General features: G+C 36.4%; 1 protein-coding gene across 5 annotated transcripts in view; it reads left to right on the plus strand.

The window, feature by feature from the left end:
- The window catches only part of ZEB2 (zinc finger E-box binding homeobox 2), a 129790-nt gene that overhangs the window by 81051 nt on the left and 23936 nt on the right, over window positions 1-24803 (plus strand). For all 5 annotated transcript variants that reach the window (XM_036912715.2, XM_036912718.2, XM_036912716.2 and 2 more), the window contains exons 3-4: window positions 5858-6115; window positions 10977-11048. In XM_036912715.2, coding sequence (XP_036768610.2) covers window positions 5858-6115; window positions 10977-11048 — 330 coding nt within the window. The remainder of the gene's footprint in view (window positions 1-5857; window positions 6116-10976; window positions 11049-24803) is intronic.

Raw genomic sequence — 24803 nt, forward strand, 5'->3', positions numbered from 1 at the left:
AAACTGGCATGGTCTCTTTTTCCTAGCATTAATTAATCTTGTATCCCCAAGTGACAGATGAAGTTATTCCCATTTTTAAATTGGGAAATTAAGGTTCATGCATTCTGATGACACATATACAAATTCAGAAGAAAATGTCTGTTGGAATCTGCTTTGTCTTGTTATACCTGACCTGAGACTCCCATTACTATATGAGAAATTGACCCTTGAATTTAATCCTATGATCTTTAGCCACCCAAGTACAGAGGTAACACATTAACTGTGATTAAGAAGGAGTGTCAATGATAAATTTCCCTGGAAAAACAAATCACTGGATACAAATTCTTGAAAAATTGCCACATCCTGTCCTTAGTTCACACAGTACCCAGACATCGAACTTTGGGGGAAGGCAGAGGAATAAAGGGCCAGGGTTTGGGTGAAGAGTCGTAGAATGTCCCCCAACACTTACCACACATAAAGACATTCTAAGAAAGCAACTAGGCCATTAATCCTTTAGGTCAGGTGTCAGTGATCTCCAAGCATATAAGATTTCAGCAACCAAATGCCTCATAAAATTCCAAAGGCCTTCTTTTAAACTTTAAGTCATATTATCAGAGAAGATATTTCTTAAATGAGGGTGCATGTCTGTATACTCTCTCTCATCACGGTCTCCAAACTGAGGGCACTTTGGCAAGTCAATTTTTAAGTGATGGACCAATACCAAAACCGTGACTGGCCTGCAGTCAAATCTTCCTCTTGTCACCCAGAGCTCCCACATGTCGCAGCAGCAAACAGAAGACTCTGGAGCAGTGGTGCCCTCTTCATCACCGTTTCCGTGGTTATCACTGTTTTATCCTTCATGCAGCTGCCGTCACACATGCCATTGCTTAGGCTCTGGTGGTAACCTCATCGACAGGGACCCACCGTCATTACTTTTACTCAGTTGTACCAAGTTTCCTTGGGTGATAGGCCAAGGCCCCACAGCTGGTTACATTTTGGGACTAGGACAAGAAGACAGGTCTTCAAACTCATAATTCTGGGAACTACCTCTTTATTTCTATTGTTTCCTAAGTATTATGGGAATCATGGGTATATTAATAAATTCTGGAAATTGATCAAATTGGTAGCCTTCTGTAACTCAAACGAAGGGGATCCATGAAAGTGACAATCATAAAAACAATTCAAAATGAAGAGGCCATCTCCATTTTATGGTATGAAAATCCCCAAAAGTCCTGGGGATTTCCATTCCTTTACTTGGATCATGTGGAGTTTATATTTAGATTGCATTCTTCACTGGGAATTTGTATGATTATGTATATTTTGGGGTGGCTGTTGTGTGCCTGAAGTCCTTTCAAGCATGGTTGGTCTTTTTTTTTTTGCCACCAACTGGCTGCAGGGCCTTTTTGACCACACTGTGCCTATATTACCTCTTCTGTGACATGTCAAAGGTTGACTTCAAGTATCCCGCTAGCACTATAATTTTATGGCTCTTTTCCTCAAAACAGATAGTAAGCTTCTTGAGGTGACAGTAGCACAGTTATGTATTCTCTAGACTTACCATATTGCAGGTATTTAAAAAATGTTTGATGATGGCATTAAAAGACTTATTGGCACACTTAGCTTAAATGGAGTTAAAGGAAATCATTATTGACCACCTTATTAACAATTAACTGTCCATAATCTGCATATGTCATTTTCATTCCCATCAATAAAACTTCTGCTTCTGGTGAAGATGAAGCATCTCCCCTTAACATCAGTTCTTTTGCATGTTAATACATTAGTAACTTCTGTCTTCTTTCTACTGTAATTGACAGAATAATGTAGATGAAGCATATAAGTATGAAAAGGGGTTAGTTAGGAAACATTGTATAGGGCACCTTCCAAACAACAGTGCCGGTATTTCAAATGTCAAGCTAATTATAAGCAATGTTTAAATGCTATGATAGGCCATTTTTGTAAATGAGGAAAATTTCCGGCAGGTAGGGATATTTCAAAAAATGGCACATTTTTCTCCTATTCTGTTACTTGACACCAGAATACAAAAATCTGGAGGAAAAAAGTTAAATCAATAGACAATAAAGAGAAACCATAATTTGTTTTGTATACGATTGTAAAATTAATCGGTATGGTGGTACAATTTAGAGTATTGTTTACTTAGAAGGAAGAATAGAGAAGATTTAATATAATGCAACCTGGTGAAGTGAGAATAATGCTTATTATAGATAAATTATGAAACCTTTTACATATAGGTTTTTAGTAATGCATATTCAGATATATCTTTCCAGGCCCATTTGCTATAAAGCAAATTTAAGTATCCACTTCATACCCTTTGGTAACCTCATATTACACATACAGTTTTAGAGAAAATGAAACTTTAATATGATTCCACATAAAATGGGGAGCCATGCCAATAATTCATATGCACTTCATATGCAAATAGTTTTATCTCATCCATCAATTATCATGTAAACATGGTATCACATGGCAAATTTCCCTGTAATACAGTACAGTACCTGTATGTAATTATGGGTGCATTTTGCCAATGCAACTGTTACACAGAATTGTAATTAATTCCTCTGAAGATTACTGAGAGAGTTTTGGATACTGATGCTGTTTTTGGACATTTATTACTGCTCTTTAGTTGGCTTTTTGCTGTGCCTCAGAGACAGATGTAAAATTAGTGTCTATTTTGAGCCAGCAAACAGTACATCTTTCCTCTTGTTTATTGAATTGCAGAAAGGAATTCTTTGGGCTCCCACTTCTTTGTGGTTTTGAAGTGACTGACTGTTTTTCTGCCAGCCATGTAGCTCTAATACATGTATAAAATTTTGCTAAGACTCATGCACAGGGTAGTTTATTTGACCTAACGTAAGGATTGAATAGAACTTTGCTACATTATGTAGGCAGCTCGCACGCTTTTGAATGCTGAATAAAAAGTATGTATCGTAAGTTGAAAAATAGACACTGGACTAATATATTCTGCCCAATGACCCTCACTGACAACCAGTATACATTGGTTGTTATATGAAATTGAATCTCTTCTTTGCAGAGACAAAGCTCTGTTATTAAGATCTCTTATGCCAGTGGTGATGATGGTGGGCAAAGGATGAAAATGGAAACAAGTGGGAAAATGAGCTTATTTTATTTCATAATATAAATGGGGGCAAAACCATCCCATATTGGCCATTCTATGGCAGAATATTTAGTGGTGCAAATTTCCCCAGTACTTACACTAGGCAAATCCACTGACTAGACTGGAGAGAAAAATTTAAAGGCAAATCCTGGGGATTTAGAAGGGGAGGGGGGTGAGTTGGAGAGCAGGAAGTGCAGTGTGCATATTGATGGATCTAATTTCCATTGTCAGACAGTCCACCCGAGAGAACAGAATGAAATGGACTACTCTGAGCTCAGCTATAGAAACTAACTTTGTTATGAATTGTTTTACCTGTGTTAAAAAAAGGGGTAGGGGGTGGGATACCAACATAATGGCTTATGGGGATGGATATCCTAGTTAACACAACTCTGCAAGAGATGGCATACTGCTTCTGTAAGTGAACTTGACAGCAGTTATTTATTTAGTTTAAAAGTATTTACTACTACTTGTGTGTGAGAACCCTAAAGGTTGTGAAGTATTGTTGGCCTGTGAAGGTGATGGATGCTATGCTCCTGACCCTATATGGTGAGACATGACTTCATTGCTTGTTTAGATTGTTCTGATATTTGGGACTCCTCAAGGGCTGTTCATAAATCATTTATCTCTTTTTTTTTTTCCCTGCAAGAAAATATTTCAATTGTATTGCTGCAGGAACGCTCATGTGTCACACTGGATATTGTGGTCCATGCAGAAAAAGACCTTAAAAGGCATGGGTTTTTTTCCAGGATAAAGGCCTTTTAATGCCTGTCCAGCCTTAGATAATTTTATTCACTCCTTCTGGACCTTTCTTTTTTCCTCCTGTGCCCAGAGATCAGTTTTTAGGAGGTGGGTTGAAAGCTTCCCAGGCCTTAGCAGCTTTTGTTGTAACCCCCCACTCTCACGCCCCCCCACCCCCCCCACCAAACTCAGTGTTCAGAAAATTTGTAAAGAATCTTCTGCTTGTTGCTAAGAAATGGTTAAATCTCAGTCATCAGAAAAAAAAAAAGAGAGGCACATTATTGATTGTACTAAGGTATATCTGGACCACACAGCTAGAGCAGAGATGTTAGAATATCTCTCTTTTTGTAGATCTGAGGGCATTACCCAGCCTGAACTTGCCTAAGCCCTTGTGGTCACACCTCTTGAAAAGGTTTTGTTTCCCCCGTCAATTGGTATTCAAACCAGGTCAGCAGATTCTGTTTGCCCGGCTCCGCTGCCGTTTTCATTTTAATTTGCACCTGTTGTGCAGTTGTTCCGAAGGCAAGTGCAGACCCGCGGATTATACAAAGATCATATTATGAGCAGATATGCACGGTGTAATCTTTTTGTCCCCAGCCTCACATGACAAAAAAAATCTCTCTCTTTTTGTTCCTTTTTTACTCCCTGGGAACCTGTCAAAGCAAACAGATATGACTGACTAAAATTTGTAACTAGACATGTTTCCAGAATTCTCCAAAAGCATTATAAACCTGACACACAATCCTTTTCATTTTTTTTTTCCCTCCTTTTCTGCCACTTTTGTATAATCCGATAGCTGGCAAGAGCCACTTGAGATAGCTCAGTTGATAACTTAGGAGAGGATTGCTTTATTAGGCACAGAGAAATCAAAATGAACCTGAAAATTGTTTGCGCTTTTTTTTTTCCATGTTTTTTTTTTTTCTTTCTCTCTGCCTCTTGTTCCCATGATGTCATGGTTCTAACTTGTTTTTTTGTGTGTGTTTCTGGAGAGTTGGGTTAACAGTTCTTGGCAATCCTGTGTGTGCGTAACGGCTGGTGTGTTTCTCTAGCTGAGCTAATGCCCCGTGTTTATTACTCTAATCTTTCTTGTCTGGTGGTAAAGTGGACAATTTATGTACTAGCATGTAGGCCGAGAGCCTGTGAGGGCTGACTAATTCAGAAACAGCCACCTTCAATTGAGTTCACAGACCTTATTTACAGGCTGTCTATTTTAAGAAAAGCTACTGAGCATGGCTGGGACATAGGGCTGCAAAAGCAACTCGCCAGTTCTTGTGAGTTATTTTAACATTTGTGTTGGTCTTGCCTGTGTCACTCTGAAATCTTCTGTAATTATGGCACTATGAAGACATCTCAATAGTAGTATTAATGGCCCAGAAGATATGGCCTTTTCTCATTTTCTGCTTAAAAGATTGGATAGAAATGGCCTTAGCACATGACGGTTGACATCGAAACAACAGTGAACGTTTCTGATTGAGCAGGTTTGTGTATGTGTATGTGTGTTTGGGCAAATAGATGGACATTGTGTGTGTGTATGTGTGTGTGTGTGTGTGTGGACTGTTTCTAGGAATAAAACCACAGCTAATATAGTGAAGTCATGCTGTATTTATAGAACAACATTTTATAGTACACATTCCGTGTCACTAAGCTGATAAAATGGTCATCTGCAGACCTATTTTGTAAGTATTGTGGAGTATCAAAAGTGTATATTGCTATAAGTCTCCTTGTGTATGTGATGGAGGCATATTTTTGAGATGTGCTTCTGTTGCTTTTTAAGATTTCCCATCTTTTCAGTAAAAAAAATGTTTAAGATCAGATAGAGTACCCAGCTATAATTGAAGAAGAATAAAAATGCTAAAGCATGAAAGATATTAATTATATTTTCCTGACATGGTTGAATAATTAAGTTATGAAAATATTAATTATTTTCCATTTAACTAAACAATTAGGGGTGACTGGTGTTTTTCAGCAGAGTGTTTAGAGGGTTTGTATTCTGTGCTTTCTCTTCAGTGGTGAACTATGACAACGTAGTGGACACGGGCTCTGAAACCGATGAGGAGGACAAGCTTCAGATCGCTGAGGACGACGGAATTGCTAACCCTCTGGACCAGGAGCGGAGTCCCGCCAGCGTGCCCAACCATGAGTCCTCCCCACACGTGAACCAAACTCTGTTGCCAAGAGAGGAAGAGGAAGATGAGATAAGGGAGGGTGGAGTGGAACATACCTGGCACACCAACGACATTCTGCAAGCCTCTGTAGATGGTCCAGGTAAGTGTCTGGAACCACTGGCCCCTTCCTGCACCATCTTAAGCTAATCGTTACCACTTAGTGGAATGTCCACAACCAAATAATTAACATGTTTCTTCCCACAGCTTTTGCAGAACAGAGATACCAAAGCTGGTGAGAGATTATGAAGTGATAGTAGGTGTTATCACATTACAGCACTGATGTCTTAGGAAGGGATTATGTGTTGGTTTTGATGCAAGTTGAATGTGAACTACATTTTAAACACACAACATGAAGTATTTGCACCACATTTACAATGTGTAAACAATACATGATCAAGACCTATGCTCTGAGGACAGGAAATGGAAGTAAACATACGAACTCACCACTAACATATATTTGAAAGTTTTGTGTGGACATTATGTGGCAATACAAACCCAGCAACTGCCAGTTTAACGTTGTTTCGGTGTCTGTGTCTGTCTGACACCTCTATTATAATTCAGCCATCTAATCATTCCCCTTTGGTAATCATGAGTGAGTTCACACTTTTACCTAGTCAGGTACCTTTCTTGCTGTTTAACAGCTAAGTGCTTGGTAATGATTCCTGCTGCCTGGTGGGAATCTCTGGGAAAGTAAAAATGGTCCCAGGCCAACTATCATAAACATAAGGCAAATGATGTCCAAACTAAAAGTTCAGATGCCACTGCGTAAATGGAACTGTCTTGGTCTAAAATTCACTTAGGATGGAACATTGCTAAGGTATGAAATGATTAACAAAATGAAAGAGAATTCATCTTACTCCCATCAACTTCCTCTGCTCATCTTGGTAAGGTGGCCTGTAAAATTTTTTTTAATGACCCTTCTAATTCAAACCTTTGTGTCTCCTTAATCTCTATTTCCTGGCCCCAAGGACAGCTATCATGATTTACCCTACCTTGTTTTTTCTCTTACGGTATAAATAACAATAGCATTTTTATAAATAGGTGAAGTGGGTGGGAAGGGAAATAAATGGGTGCAAGAGTCTTACCTATATGCTATTGTGATGTCAGAGGCTATAAAGTGCTGAACATAGGCAGAACAATTGGTATACTGGGAGGCACACAATCAAAGCACTTCCACTACTAAAAAAATTAAATGTGAAAAAAAGACTGATGGTAGTCTGAGCGTGGTGTATTTGCTTTTCGTCTTCCTAACATACTGTGCCAAGTTTTGTACTCTTTCTGTTTCCAATTTTGCTTTCGGTGAAGGTTTCTCGAATCTCAGCAATCCCACACATAAACATTTATCGTTACATCCATTAAGACTTAAGGTTTTAGATTTTCAACTATGAGGGAGAACTCAGCCAAAGATGCTTGAAAGATAAATACGTTTAATTAGGGGCAGAGGATGATCATTAAAGGAAGTCTGACTGCTGCAGAAGTCATTAACAATCTTAAATGAAATTTTTATTTTTATGATAGCCATTTACATGTATAATAAGAGCCAATGATTCTTGGGAGCAGTGTGACAGAAACAGAGTGTGGCGAGAACTCATGTAAGACATACTATTTAAATGAGCTGGTGTTAGCTATTCATATTTGTTAATGAACTAGATATGCAGGGCTATAAGAATGAATGTTCTGATGCTTTAAATTTTAATATCTAGAAATCAAGGGTAAGGACCAATTACTAGAATTTCCACCCTTAAAGGAATAATTAATAACGATATAACAAATGTATGGCTCCAAACTTCTAAAAAAAAAAAGTTTAATTAAAAAAAATTAAGATCAACAATTGAAAAACAGCCAAAACAGTAACGTCAAGCTGGAGTAGTTTGTGATCATGGCAGCTTTTTGTGTTAGCCATGCATCATAATTTTAAATGTTTTAGTATTACAATAACCCATATGAATGCATTTCAGACCCTGTTATCACCTGTAGTTAATGGTGCCTGTGATATAAATGAACAGGCTGGTCTTTGCTCTTACCTTTATGGTAAATAAACTAGCATTCTGGATTCACAATAATTAAATAAAATGTAAATCCCTAATCTCATTTGGCTATTTGGACCAAGAAAGTTACCCGGCTATTACCTGTCTAGTTCTAATGATTAGTAATGATTTATTGTTCTTTTCTTTTATTGTTCCAAAAGTGCTCTGATGTGGTGCCTTGATGTCTAATGAAAAGAAATTGGTCTTAAAAAGCTACTCATTGTTTATCCTGACTCTTAGATAACACATTTTTCTTCCGATAAAATATTTTTCTTATTTATTGTTCAAAACACACAACATAGACAATAATTCTAATTCTGGTGCTGTTTTATTTAGTAGTGTTTTATCCCTGGTGCCTGGCTGTCTACCATCATACCTCAGCACATAGCTTTACTCTGAGATAAGGCCCCTCTCCTTTGCTCTTTCTCCCATGCTTTCTGTAGTTTGCCTGCAGGATGCAGGTTTTGAACTGAAGAGCGCAGTGGAGTTCTTACTGTGCCTTTCCGGTTCCAGCACAATCAAAGTTTTGTGTTTAGAATTGTCCTTGACATTCTTTCGTCCCACAATGGGCTGGACACAGTGTGCTGGAAACCGTGACATCATTATCATTGACACAGACTTAAATAAATCACCTGCATCTTGGCCTCTTTCTGCTTATTCAAGGATTCTTCATCTTAAGGAAGAAAGTGCTCTTTATTTTTACAAACCTCCATCCCAAGGGTGACTGGAAAATGCAAACTTTTACAAGTGTTTTAAAAACAAATATACTGTGTGGTTTTAGACACACTCTGCTGAGTCAGAGATGTTTTGGAAAATGTTTTAAGGTTAGACATGCGGCCGAGAGACAGCCAGGAGTGCCATTACTTCAGAGGTGCTACTCCTGACCTGCATACTATTATGTCCTAATGAATCTGGATTCATGTGCAATGTAACTAAATAGGCGTATACATAGTATTTCAGATATTTACCTGAAAAGGCTTTGTGTTGCATTTTTAATAAATTGAGCTTGCTATTCAAAAAGAAAAAGGTTGATGCTCAGGAAATTGAAGCAAAGTAAATTCTAGGTAAAAGTGACACCACCCCAGTTGCACCATCTTTGGTAAAAGAAGGTTTTAGCTAAAGTATTACTACAGAGCGCAAGACACACAGCGTGCCAACTGCACATTTGTGTACCCAGCACTTAATAAGTTGAGAAGCAACCACCTACTGTAACTTCTCTTTACTTTTTCATAAGAAAATGACAATGAGGAAGGAAGTGCAGCAGAAATCTTGAACATTACCACTATTATGCAAAAAAAAAAAAAATGCTGTTAACTGTTTTCCCCTCAGTGACTTGATCTCTCAGATGGAAAACTTATGATTCTTCTGACTCTTGGCTACCAGAAATCACATGAGATGAGCGAGGAAGAAAGACACAAAAGCTATATTTATATCTAGTACTGAACTTCTCAGAAATACCTTAATTTAATTCCTTCCAGATACTGATAAAAATATCAGATGAGGCAACCTTTCAACCAATCAATTATTACAATTGACAAGACAATAATGCTCTATACTGAACTTCTAAGTGTTTTATGCAAAACACTCCTGTGAAAATATTCCTTAAATAAAAGAGAAGTCCAGGGCCAAGAATTAATTTAAAGTGTTTGCCCAGTTTAAACAAATAATCATTCAAATGACTGTGTTGTACAGTGGCATTAAATTAGCATCTATTTATGTATGTGTATTTTACCTTAAGAGGCCCATGATTTTTCAGTTCTGATAACATAAACAGAAATGCTGCAGGACACTATTTGTAAAACATATAGTTTAATTTTGCTGTACCATTTGCTAGAACCTGTTCCTCTACCAAGTAATTATGACTAGCATGTGATAGGCAAAGAATGGCCAGGATAAATTTGGGAATGCTCAGAGTCCTATTTATAAAGTTTCTTTTGTTTTATGTGAAAAAAATTACCACAAAGAGATATTTATTCTGGATTATCTTTGGTTCTCATTAGTGTTGTTATTGTAAAAATATGATTTTTAGAAGTTCATGTTTAATTTCCTTACTTGAAGGATTTTTAACTGTCAGCTATCCTCTGCCCTCTTACATACTCTATAATTTGATAAGTGGAAACCTCAAAAGTGCTCCTATTTTTCAAGCCTTCCCTGCTTTAAAATACCACAACTTTAGAAAATAACTTTTTATCACTTATGAGTCTTCAGCTTCAATATTACATATTTTCATCTTCATCAGAGCATTGAGCTCCTGTTATATCTGCATGCTTTTCCTGAAAAAATGACTGTGCTTATCAGCTGGGGCATAAATGATAAGGAAGAAAGATATTTATGGAGTGGTAGGGAAAGTAATAAGGAAGGGGTGTTTCAGAAGCATATATAAAACAGGGAAACAGGTATTTTCAATACCTCTGGGATCCTTGTTTGATAAACTGGGCATTTCAAGTTTTGATATGCAGAATTAAGTTTAAAAAAAATATGTTTGCATAGATTAACACCACCTCCAAGGGGTGGGGGGAAACATGAAAATAAAATAAGAGATTCTGACCTGCCACTAATCATCCTGAGATACCAGAGGCATAGTAGCCTCTTCATAAGTGTAAATACTTAGTTGCTTTTGACTCCTATTGAAAAAATAATACCTTTCCCCCTGTTTGTCACTAGAACTGCCACCAGAAGAAAAGCCCTTCATTTGCCCCAAATAAGTCCCTCTGTTGTTCACAGCTTGCAGTAATGCTTAAAGTAAATCACTTCTTGTGCAGCTAACACTATTGGATTCATTCAGTTGCCTGAACAAAGCTATTGTTTAGGAGTTTACAACAAGCCTTTTCTCTGTTTCCTTTAAAAGAATCTTACTTGTTCCTATGGTTGGCATGCTTAGTATAGTAAGCCTTTCTAGAATTTTCCGATGCTAAAGGTAATTTTCCCTCATAGAAGAAATGAAGGACGACTATGACACTATGGGGCCGGAAGCCACGATCCAGACCGCGGTCAACAATGGTACAGGTAAGTGATGTTCACCACACACTAAGGTCGTATTTGTCCTCTGTCATGTGGATTTAGCGAGTCAGGGGAGGAAGCACTGGCCCATCCATTTGTACATCCATGACTTGACAATTTAGTCAAACTTTACAAGCCTCTTGTTTTGTCTCCAATCAGAATTCTCTGTATTTTGGCATTTTATTCAGTGAATATGTCTTTCGTTCTTAAAACCCCTAATTTGCTCGTGAAAGTTGAAAAAACTGCACTGGATGAATAAATCCTTTCAAAGCATGAGTTAGGCAAATTTCTGGTAGTAATTTTTATTTTAAATGACTGCACAAATGATTTTGAAATTAGGATGCCTCTCCTGGCCACCGCTTGATATTAGTCATTGAGAATTCAAATGATATGGTGTAATTTCAATTGCAAAATGTTTTTTCAGAAAGACAAACCAAATTTCCATGAACATGCCACATAAAAACTGGTCATCTGGGTTGCTTTTTGTTCTTTCTTCACTTTTAATTCTCAGTACCCGTTAGTCCCTCTAAATAATGTTTTCCAGGCAGAAGTTTTATAAGGAAGTAACAATGTCACTAGTTTTTAATGAAGCTAACAATGACAGTGGGAAAGTAGTAAGTGATGTCCTGTGTCACTCTGCTCCTGCTACAGAATGGAGTTTCAGGATGGTTGTGACATTCCTCACTCTTTCCCCCAGACTAAACATCTTCTCTCACATTCTCATGTCACCAGTGCAAATTGCCATTGACTCACTAAGCTTCTCTCTCCTTTCCTGGATTAGGCTACTTACTCTTTTAGTGTTTCAAACAACATTTTACACTACCATTACAAATATTGACACAGTGTCCAGTATAAGGTTATTCTCCAAAACAGATCCAAAAAAAATCCCACAGCTATTTTCACTCAACTTATCAATGAAAAAAGTTTCAGTTTTATAAAGTTTTAGAAACATAATTAAGATGATAATTCATAATCTCCCTTACGTGGACACACATCATAATAAAGTGATCATGCTGTGCTTCTATTTAGAATAGTCTTATTAATAACTTACAAGGCACTAATTTACTTTCTTGAGTGTAAAATAAGAGAAATAATGAAGAACTATTTAATTTTTCTTTCACTTGGATAATGGCAGTTTAAGGTACAAAAATGAAGCTGTGCAATGAAGGGTTACAGAAAAGGTATAGAATGAGGAACCAAGAATCCTAATTTTTAGGTACAGCTATGGTAGTCATGAGCTTATGACCTTGGCCCATCAATTACCCTCTTTGGAATTCTGTTTCCACACCTGGAAAATGAATAGATTACACGAGTGCTTGATAAGAATATTTCTAGTTTTAATATCCGATGTTGCAGGGGTACCATCATCATGTAAAACAGAAATAAGATAAAATAACTTCCTATAAAAACATAATAATAAGGAGATACAATCAATTAGATGTTTTTTTATAGGGGGATCCAACTCATGGGATCAAAAATGGCTTCATACTGCTTTTAACGATTAATGTTAAATTTCAACTTCAAGCATAAAGAAATGCAATTTTACTGACTTAATAAACATTTAAAGTGCCAGAAAAGTAAATTTATCCCACAAAGTGACAATTTACTAGCTGTTCTATACACTTAAAATCTAAAGTGAGTTTAATAAAAATTGTTCCTATTCAGATGATTTAAAAATCAGTTTTGAATGTTCTTCACCAGGCTTTAAGATCCCTTTTTTCCATATGCTTACTATTCCTTGTAGTTCACATGTATTCAGTCAATAAATAAATCAGTAAGTATTCACTGAGTATTTTCTATGTATTCACTTTCGGTGCATCTGTGATGGAAGATGGGCCAGGAAGTCTAAGACATGGTTATTATTTAACTTGCAAGATGAGAGTAACAGACAAGAAAAAATGATGATGAACAATAAGTGAAAATATGTGGTAAATATGCAATAAATGGTAGGAACCTGAATTATTTCAAGTAACAGAAGTGGGAGAGATCCTGTGATCTGTGGAGTGTTCAGAAAGGGTTTCATGATGGAGGTGAAATTTGAACTAAGTACATTTTCAATAGTCATAGAGGAAGGAGGAAGGGCTTTCTAGCAAAAGAATATGTGAGCCATGGAAGGAAATTGTGGTATTTATTCAGAGGAGAGTGAGTAAAACTACTTGGCTGGTTCAGAGCCTCCTAGGAGGCCATTTATAGAATGAAGCTGGACGTTTAAGTTGAAGCCAGCTGATGGAGAATATAGGGCGTCAGACAAAAGGGTTTGGGTCAGGTTGTAGTACCATGATTTCTGTGGGGATAAACCAGGCTTTAAGAGACCAGCTGGAGGTCATTGTCGTTATAATCTACAAGTGCAGTGATAAAAAGTTTGTCCTAGGGTGGTGACAATGGTGAAACTAGCAACAGGACTTCTTAACAACCAATTGATTCTTTGGGTGATGGGATCAAAATGGCTTTAAGATTACACATCTGCATGTTTAGAACATGGCAATACTTGATATTTCTAGATAAACAGCAAAAAGATGCAACTTTGAGAAGACCTTGAGCTGATCTTCTTAGACATAAGTATTTGCACATGAAAGTTTTATGTGCACACACAAATATGAGAATGGCCACTGGAAATGAGGAATTGAAACCAAGAAAGTCAGGGCTCAAGATAGAGATTTTAGAGTCATGCAAATATATTCAGATAGTATTTAACATCATGGGAGTATAAGATTTACAATTGAGAAGGTATATATTGAAATAAGTAAAAAGCTGCGGCCAGGGTTCCTGGTGGGTAGGGAGAAAAATCAAATTCATTGAAAGAAAAAAGATTCAGAGAGGCAAAACATTATACATCCAAAAGGCAAAGAAAGAAAGTTTCAAAAAGAAGAAAATGGTCACTTCAATCAAAAGATTCAAATATCTGCAACTGAAAGAATGCTGAGCAAATACATTGGACTTGTATTTAGGAATTTACTGGAAATCCTACGTTCATAACTCTGCCTTTTTAGAGAATAAATGCATATCTAGTCCCACCAGAAGTTTACTATTCCTTATCCCTAGCACTTTTTTGGAGGCTAAATACATGTAGAAGTAAGACATCTTTTCTGGTTGAAACGGTTTATTAATGGACCATCTCTTTCTCTCCACCCAAATCCTCCTGATCAAGATCCAGCTATTGGCTGACCTTCTACTCTAACCATCCTGACCTATAATCACATCATCCTCCTATGAACTCCTAATGAACCAATCAGCTAACCTTGCCATACATGCTGTAGTGTTTTCTTAATTAATGTATTGCCTTTTCCAAGTTAGATTGCAAACTCTGACAGCATAGATTGTTTCTTAGGCTAGCAGTGTGTCTTAAAATTAATAGGCTCTCAATTAATATGTTTTTATTAATGAATGAATATAAAATTATTTAATGTCAGATACCACTTTTCTTTTCTCATAAAAGCATAACCAATGGAAGCACAACCAATGGATATTGAAACGTTTTAAAAAGGTTAAGCCAATTTTCTGATAAAAAGTGTTATTAATTGGAATGAGTTGTCATGTCTCTATTCTCTCTCTGAATATTCAAAAACACACAAATTTAATTCCTAACTAAAAGTAAGTAAAACACCTCCAAATTTCCTTCTCAATTGTACAAATCTATCAAATAGTAATATTTAGCTAAGTTTATATAGATGGATAGTTTTTTAGAACCTGAAGGTATATCCTTCCTAGTTTGTTCTGTTAAGTTTAAAACTGTAAGAAGCAGTGGGAAGGATTTCATTGACTTGAATCACAGAATTCTAAAACTGAAAGTTACACTAAAGAACAATTCCTTAACTGTAATTTGATAATTGAGGAAACCATAGTACAAACAGCTAACATGGCAGATTTGGTAATAAAACCTAAATCACCTGACATATCTTTGGCCACAGGTATTTCACCACTCTGGGGAGCTGATCCTGCTAAAACTATGGCATCATCTTTGACTCTTACGTACTTTATCTCGTCACTCATCAAGTAGTACCAATTCTACTATCACAAAGGTCATCTATGACTTATCCCCATGATTCTTTTCACTGTCCTAGTTTAAATCCTCATCTTTCATTTGTGCTATTACAATACCTTAAGTAGGCTCCCTGTTTTCAGTCCCTATTTTCTTTAATCCATTCTTCACACTAACAAAGTTAGTATGATGTTGCTTTCCTGATGCTTAGAGCAGAAGGTACCTCATCCCCTGCTGCACTTCACATTCAGCCTTGTATGGTTCTCCACTGCTTTCAGAATGAGTCAGCATTTAAGTTGAGATGGCATCTTCTGTGATCTAACCCCATCTTGCCTTTAGTACCACTTTCCAGAATATGCTTTAGCCCTGAAAGACTGCTTGCCACCTATACTCCTTTGCTCTTGCTCATGGTTTCCCTTCAAACTAGAGATCCACTCATTCTTTCTTAGCCTGACAATATCAGACACATTCTTAAAAGCTGACTCCACCAGGAGCTGTCTCACAGTCTCCCACTCAGGAGTAACCACTCATTCCTTTGAGAATCTTTCTAATAGCATGTATTTTAATCTCTCTCATATTATGCTTAGTCACCTGCAGATATGTTTCTCCATTCTAGATGATAAGCTACTCGAGGGCAGGAGTGGTATGGGGTTTTGGTCACTTTGTTACCACAGATCCTAGGATGGGCTGGGTCACAAAGAGTGTTTGAAGAATTGTGGGAATGACTGAGAGACAAACATCACTTGGGCTTCCCTTTTTTATTTCCAGGTTGACATATTTTTGACACCAGGCCTGAAATAACCAGCTAGACATATTCATCTCCCATTATTCCAATCTCCTAAGTGAAAAAGACTGTTCCACTTGGCTGGTCTCCAGTTTTCATCCCCTCCTCTATTTGTTCAATCCACATTCTCCCTATAAACCTTTTCTCATTGTGCAAATTCTCTTCTTAGAATCCTTAATTGTCCCTTAGTACCTATCATACGACATCCATGTTCTTCAGATAAATATTAAGTTCCATCTGCTTCATACCATCAGTGTTCCATTCTTCTTAGACCAAATCAAAAATAAACTGGATAATATCAAAAAAAGAATCTCATTTATACCAACCTCCCATGCTGTTCCTTGAGACCCTAATCCCTCATCCCTTTCCCCCAGTGATTCAAATTCTATCCACCTTTCTCTTCTTTGGGACCAGCTCACATCCCGTTTCCTTAATGTGGTCATCCTTGAACACCCAAAACTACATCCATCTCTTCCTTTTCTGAAATTCCACAATCCTTAGGTGCACATCACTAATTTTAGCATGTTGTATTGTTTCTCTTTATATTGTCTGCACCTATTTCACCTAATTAACTTCATGAGGACAAGAGATTTCTCTAGCTGTAAAATGGAGGGTGGGGGGGGGGTAGATTATCATGACATCAGTGTCATAGGATTATTTGAAGTAACTAAATAAATAATGTATATATTGGCCTTAGTAAATGCCCCCAAAATATTTAAGAGAAGAAAGAGGCACAAAATCTCAATCATAATATACATTAGTCATGGAGATGAAAGTACAGCACAGAGAAGAGCATAATCAGTAGTTCTGTAATCTTTCTATGTTGACAAATAGTAACTGCACTAGTTAGAATAAGCATTTAATAACATTGATAATTGAAAAAATAAATGAAAGAAAGAAGGAAGGAAGATAGATACTACTCTCCATTTTCCTCCAAGTGCCCAGTACAGCAGTGAACACGTATTATGCATTATGACTGGTAAAATGATGAATGAGTGAATGAATGAACAAATTTATATTTGGTGGAGAAGAAATGGATTCTAAGAAAGGAAGCCCCTTGTAGAGGGAATTAAGTCCAGTATCTTCAGAGAGTGAAGCCCGAATTTCAGTCCATGGAATCAACTTGTTAAAGGCAAAGAGCATTAGCATAGAGTATCACTACTTTTTTACCACAAAGTTAGATTAGCAACACAGCAAACAATATTAGCAACACAGCAACCAAGGCATTACATGATTTATAACAGCAGAAAGCACTACAAACCCTGATTTATATTAATAACTTTTTACATTACATTTAATATTTCCAAATTGGTTTTAGTGTTTTAAAAATGAAACACAATTAATTGTATGCTTTAACACAGAAGACAACACCTTTTTATAAAGAACCTTGTATCTTCCAGATATTAATCAGATTCAAATCCAGAGTGAAATTATTACATAGAATTTTTAAGAGTCTGCAAAAAAAAATCCTATTTTCTAAGACGAGAGAAATGGAAAAACTTTGGAGCATTATAAAGCCTACATGCTAGTAGTAACAAGGATCTATCGTAGGTGCTTGGTGATCATTAGCATTAGTGCAGTTCCACGTGCATATCAAGACCCAAATAGGTCCCTGATGTCTTCCTCTTTGAACATGTGAAAGTTATATTTATTTACTCAGACAATCTAGTACTCTAGTTCTATTAATAACCACCTGCATCTTTGTTTCCTTTGCTGGGAAAAGAAAAACACCTTACACTCAGAAACCGGGCAGAGCCAATTTAGGTCTCAGTTTTTAATCTTACCTACCAGAAGAATATTGTTGTCCAACAACTAACTGTATTGACTCTAACTAAAGTCATTAAACATGCTTCCAATATTTTAAGAATAATATATAAGTGCTTTTGCATATTAAAAGCCAGTGTGGTTGGGGGATGCTCCAGACTCTAGAGTTAAACTACGTTTAAATTTTGTCTCTACCAATTACTAGTTACTGAACTTGAGTATATAATAAGCCTTCATTTCTACATCAGTAAAGTGAAAATAATGATTTCCTCTGTACAAAGTCTTATTGTAGGGATTAAACAGTATATCATTTTTAAAGTACCTAGTACAATGCCTGACATATACTAGATGCTCACCCTGCTTGGGTTATTTTGCCAGTTTGCTTGATCTTCAAGGAAGCTTTAGATTTTTATTCATTAAGAAATAAATGCATTCTGAATTGTTTCCTCCCTTCACACTGGTTCCTCATTAACTTCTCTAGAAAACAAAAATACAATTATTTAATGGATGTGTGATGGAAAGACTAACCGGTAAATTCTGAGAGCCTTTTCCAATTAAATTCCCTTGACATCTTGGAAAACTACCCAGACAAGTTGTAGGACACATTTCTTTTCACTGCTCTGACAATGCATTTGAGGTGAAATTTTGAAGACCAGAAAGGAATAGCTTAATTTTCTACATCACTTCATCTTTACCTAGCATCCTTTTTTTAAAAGTAAAGAGGATTTAGTAGTTTGTATAATATTTGTGTATAATAATGATGTAAGCTGTCAAAGATTTTTCTTTAACTTGATCACTGACCAGCATCAAGAATTAGATCTTTTTCTCTTCTTGTCATGGTTGACAATCAAATAAACAAATAATAAAATGTTTGTCACTTGTTAATAGGCACTAATATATCTACATTCATCTTTTTAGAGTATTTATTGTCTGCAGAATTTGAATTGAGGCTTGAGAAAAAAAATTAAAGGAAATAGACGATACAGTTCTTGTTCTTAAGGGATGCAAAATCTTACGGTGCCAATAGGAAAAACAAAAACTGTAATGACATGAAGGCAAAATTCACAACTAAATAATTATAACCTCATTAGCTATTCAGATCAGTAGTCACTTAGGGAGGCCCTATTAAGTGCAAGGCATTTTGTTAGAATTTCTTTCTTTCATCATGAAATAAGAAATAAATGAATTTCATCAAGAATAAGAAATGTATGAAAAACAGCACAATGTTACATAATAAATGTTCAATTGTTGCTAGCTGTTATTATTATTGATTAAAACAATATAAAATTAAAATGCTTTATTTGAAATACAACACACTATGTAGTACACTAAATGAAAAATGTTCAATACTGCAGAGGGTTTCTGACAGAGTGTAGGGTTAAATATTGGAGTCATGAAAACAGAGAGGTGCCTTAAGAGTCTGAAAATTTCAAGACAAAACCTTGTTGAACATGCCTTTGTGCAAAAGAAAGAAAGAGAAAGGCTGAAAATATAGAAGGAGACTGTGAAGGATGGAGAAGGTTATCAGAGGAGCTGTGAGGAAATACCTTCAGATGGTGGCCGTGGCTGTGGGGAGGGCATTGTTTTTAGCAATGAGATTAAAAGAAGGGAGAATGATTTTGATTGAAGAGAGAGATTTTGGTTGAATATAAGGTTGTTCAAGAAATTCACATCATATGGGTTTCACTCTTTGAAGTAAGTAGGAAAAAAGATCATCAGTTGACAGGGAGTGGAAGTTGGGTTGGAATCTTGAGGAATGCAAATGTAGAATAATTGGTGAAGACATTGAATAGAGATTCAATTATCATCATAAAAGACTACCCTATTTTGGCAACACAGACTAACACAAGTCCATACAATTATTTATGTTTCTTTAGACATTTTTGATACTCTAGAAGCAGAGAAATTGGCAGGATTTTAGTTTCGCAGGACAAGAATGATACAAGAATGAGGGGCAGGCATGGAAATGATTTCAAGCTCCAAGGTGAACTGAGGCAAGTAAAAGCAGAACAGGTGAAAGGACGGGGGGACTTGTCAGGACCTGATTATCACAAGGAAGAACTTGTTTCAGGGGAATGAAGAACTGAGTGATGGGGTAGGGCAGAAGATTAAAATCAGAGAGTGACAGTTCCAAGTTCCGGTTCCTAGAGACAAAATTGTCCTGGGTCTACCCCATAACAAACGGTGGCCATCCATGTTGCTGGACTAGCGAAAGTCAAAACACTAAGAAGGCAAGATTCCGCATGGATATCTTGTGAGTAATGAAGACGTTCAGAACGAAAGTAATGACAGCCTGGGTAAACATAGTCATGATACAAGTGTCATTTTGCTTCAACCATATTAAGTAGTGCCCTAAAACATGATGGCAAAACTGGATGACTTACACTGCAAAAAATTGAAGTTACCAATTGGAAGCTTTTTGAGTCTAGAGGTGAAGTTTTCTTTTCTTCATATTCAATAAGCACAGTGTTTATACAGCCTGGGTGGTTGATAATCAGGTTATTTGTTGAATTAATGAATAAATGAACAAATAAGTGATGAGCCAATTAATAAAACAGTAACACTGGTTTGAAATGGTAATGTGAATTAAGGAGTATGTTGACCCATCCTCTGTGCTCTGTGAAGACAGATGAAAACAGGAATGGCTCTACCAGAAAAGTCTGTGAGGAATGGCATATTTTCACAGATGACACAGTTTCATTTAATCTGGAGAAGTGGAACACACGTAGGAGGCTATCATTAAGCATGTGGGGGGATAAAGAAGTAGTAGGTGAAATGGGAAAAAAAATGAACTGTGAATAAAGTTTTCCTTGAACTCTAGTCTTAAGTTAAGGTTGAGACTTTTTTTAAATTTACTCTAACCATAATAGTTACTAAAAATTGCATCTTTGCTTCATAGTTTTTCCATAGTGAGTGCCTTTAGAAATGTGATTGAAAATAATAAATATCCAAATTAGGAAAATATAATCTTTAAATATTAAATGGAATTTATAAATGAGCATCTTGAGTGGGGAATTTGAAGAATTTTTATAATGTTTTCTCTTTACCCCAATAGACTTAGATGTGGATCACTCAGTAAAAAAGAAAGAAAGAAAGAAACAAGTTCATAGGGTTCAGAAGAACAGGGACATGAAAAGAAAAATCAAGAGAAAAGTTTAAATTTTAATATTTTATTTATATTGAAGTTGGCATTTACATTAGCTTCCCCCATACTAATTTTATGTTGTTTCAATGTTGTTCTTTAGAACTCCTTGCTTTATAATGGCATAGTGATCTTTTCAGCATCTAGGACCTGTTCAAATCATATCGAGGAAACCAAGCATGATGAAAAAGTGGTTTAGTGCTCTGCTGTTGGCATTTTGCACTGGACCTCAAAAATTATGCAGCCATCCTGCCTCTACCTCCCCAAATGCATTAGGATGATTGAGTATAAGCCAGGATGGGAAGGCATGGGATGAGGGATTCACCACCTAAAGTACCACATAGAAACGTCAATTCTGTGCAGGCTTAGAGGATCCTTCTGGGGTATCTCCAGAGTCACTGAATTCCAGGTAAAGATCTAGACCTAGATAAGTGCAAACCTTCTTCTGGAGGAAGCACCAGGGTTCAACGTATGACTCCCCTAACTTGGTAATACTAGTGATAAGATTCACAGGCTAGCAGGGAGTTAAGCCTCTTGAAACATTAATTCTGTGTGTCATATCATCAGCATAGAAGGAAGTGGGGAAAAGAATCAGGAAGTTTCTATACTAGTAGTAGGTTCTTGATTTAATAGCTGCCAATTTCTCTTATTACTCCTATATGGAGTTCAAATGGAGACTTTTTAAATTAACTAGCTTTCTTATACAGGTAACAGAAGCCACACAGGGTGGATCATGAGTTCTCAACAAGAGTTGAGTGGATTTATAGTGTTATCAATTGTGGAAGATCAGTTTATCCAATAATTCAAATACACTTAGGACTCAACAAGGAGAGAGTTATACTATTATAAAGGGTGCCATTTTCTTCTTGTTTACAGTATCTGTCATATTTCTATATGTTGGAAGAGTTTTGTCATCCAGTCAGATACATCATACAAACCGTAGAATTTTTTTAACATACATTTTTTTTAGTTAATTTCATACAATGAGTTTTGAAAAATAAAACAGAGGAAGAGATAGTTTCTGAAGAGAGAAAAACAGAGGGAGTATATGGCAGGTTAGACAGGAGGGTCATTTTCGGACTATAATCAGTATACACCAAGAAGAGCCTGTCACTTCCTGGCTAATGACTGCTGGGGTTTTATTAGCTCTGTTTGTGATTAGAAGCAGCTATCTCCACTTCACAGCAAGGGTTCCCACAAGAAATAACTGATAGCCCAAGCTTCTTGAGTGTCTCCTACATTCATTCAACAAATGCTTAATAAACACCCTTCTCCCTGAGATGTTGTCTATGGTTCCCAGGCACCTCCAAAATGTTTTTTCTCGATCTGTGTATGTTGTTCCTCCATCAGAAGACTATGCTGCTTTGAGTTTTTAATTGAGGAGAATACAGATAAAACTCTCTAGGCCTAGCCAGTGAATAAAAAAGCTAATTGATTAGGGCAATTCATTAATTGAAATTATGGAATTGTGAAATTCTGAGGAGCCCCAGAAAGCAGAGACTAGCTCATTGTACAAATGATGATATTGAGATTAAAAACATAAGCAGCCTAACCAAAATGAGTGGTCTAATGCCCCTGAACCTGGTCTAATAATTCAGTTATTGAGCATTAGCACTATAGTAGGTGCTGGTGATACAAAGCAGAATAAAATACAATTGATGCCTCTATTAGCTCACAGACATGTAAATGAAAAATACAGTGTAATGTGGTAAGTTCAACAATTGAACTCTGTGGCTGATACTGAATAAGGGCAGAAGTTGGGTGTGGACTTACACTGTGATAGTCATAGGAAGGCTTCCTGATAGGGGAGCAATTCTGTGCTGTTTCCCAAAACCCTGTTACTGAATGCCTTATTTAGCCAGGTGAGGCAGAGAACTGAATTCCTAGAGTAGTGATTCTTAAACTGGGAACCTCTTAAACATCAGAATCTCTTGAAGGGCTTGTTAAAACAGACTGTTGATTCCATAGGTCTGGGTTGGACCCCAATAATTTGCATTTTGGGTGAGTTCCCAGGTAATATTGATGCTGCTGGCCTGGAAACCACATTTTGAAAACCACTGCCCTTGAGCATCCTTAAGTGCTGTGTGCATCTACAAAAAGCATACAAAAAGAGCACTGAATTGCTGGGCTAAAACACCTTACTTTGTAAACTCCTCTAAGATATAATAAAATAGTCTGAGAGTTTTGTGTGTAATATACCAATTTCAGAATTTTAGATTACACAGTAATGTGCAGCTCAATTTATATTACCTAACTTGGGAATTTTTTTTAAAGGCATGGATTCTGTGCTGACACATAGCAATCAAAGCAGTCTAATGGAAAATAGTCTCTAAATCTTGATATTCACAACTCCCTAATACAAAACCTCTTTAAAATTAGACTGTTTAGGGAGACATATGACCCTGCAGTGTACTACAGATCCCCATTCCCCTGTTCTTTCAGCAGCTCTCTCCAAGAGCTGTTACACATGGGAAATTCTCATTAGCATGTGAACATGTGTTCCCTTGAGAAAGCCATGTCAGCAGGTGTGGCGGGACTGGCCAAGATGCTTTACGAATTCCCAAGAAGTGAAGAAAACTTTGTTGCTCCCGATGAGCCTTCCCTGACTGACCCACCCCTCTGTAGCACTCAGAGGCCCTGCTGGACTGCCCATGTAGCTGTATAATGCAGAAAAGATCATTCTCTTCCTCATGGCTGCTTTTAGATATCTTGTGCCAATGTGTATTTTGGAAGCCTTTAGCAGAAAGGCCTATATGCATTTTTAATGATGAAATGCTTACATTCCATTCATTAGTCAACTTTAAACAAAGTAGCCATGAGAATTTGTATACCTCAACAAATGCTGAGTATAGGTTTCTTTAAACTAAAAAATTCAATACAAATGACTATATTAGAAATAATTTTCTATGTGTTCTGATCATCTAAAGTGCTGATAAGGAAACAATTTTTCAAAAAGATGATGGATACAGTTACCTAGATTTGTGATTGCTTCCTCAGATCACTTTGCCTTGACATATGAAGTGAGTAAAAGTCATATAATATTATATATATTATGAATAAATATAATATTTCTATATTATACTCAGAAGTGTCCATATCTATGTACACATATACATATAATCCCCTGCTATACATTTACATATTTATAGGTCTGTATATGTCAGAATCGTGACCATTTTATGTAGATGCCTTTAAATATGACAGTTGCAAAAGTAGGAAAATAATTATCAATCAACATCATTTTGTTCTCACCCCAAGCACATGGTCTGGCACTAGTAGGCACTCAATAAACCATTATTAAACAAAGGGATGGATGAATGATTCTACTTAGTTTTGTACATGTACTTGTTTCAGCCCTTCTCTACTCTTCAAGATATTTCCTCTTCTGAAAGAATATTTATTCATCTTGATGTTTATTAAAGTGGCTCAGCATAGTATTCAAATTATTTCTTCAATTTTTTTATGATAATTAAAAACATGCTGGGGACTAGAACAGTGATAATAGAGGACCTGTCTTCCTACATGAACACATGCTTGTTACAAATAAAGAAAACAAATGGCAAGGGGATAAAAGTAAAGAGAAGGAAGGACCAAAGGAAAAGGAATAAGTATCAAAGTCTCATTATAATTTAACTATTTGGAACTACTAAGTAAAACTCACTTTTAAATATCTTTGAGAAAGAATTCTAAAACAATTCAATGATGGGGGATGGTGGGGCAGAGATATGACCATTATAAAGACCAATATATTTCTTTATTTAGAGTTCTATTAGCATTGCTTGTTTTCTAGGCAATCCTTTTTAAAGTCATTCGACATTGCTATTGATCATTATCCATCTAAAAATATCTATACCTCAGATAGATATAAAGGTATGTATGAAAGTATCATTATTAAGCAACATTAGTAACAACGACCAACATATTTATAAGAAATGTGAAGCTTTTCTGATGTGAAGGAACCCAGAAATTTACCCTAACAATATTAAACTATACCTAGTGATGAGGAAACATTTTAATTAATTTAATTTTTTTTGGATACAGAAAAGTTTACCTGACCTTAGGCAGGGTTGAGAATTCTGTAAGACATTAGAG

Source organism: Manis pentadactyla, chromosome 8, assembly GCF_030020395.1.
Source record: "Manis pentadactyla isolate mManPen7 chromosome 8, mManPen7.hap1, whole genome shotgun sequence".
Taxonomy (NCBI): domain Eukaryota; kingdom Metazoa; phylum Chordata; class Mammalia; order Pholidota; family Manidae; genus Manis; species Manis pentadactyla.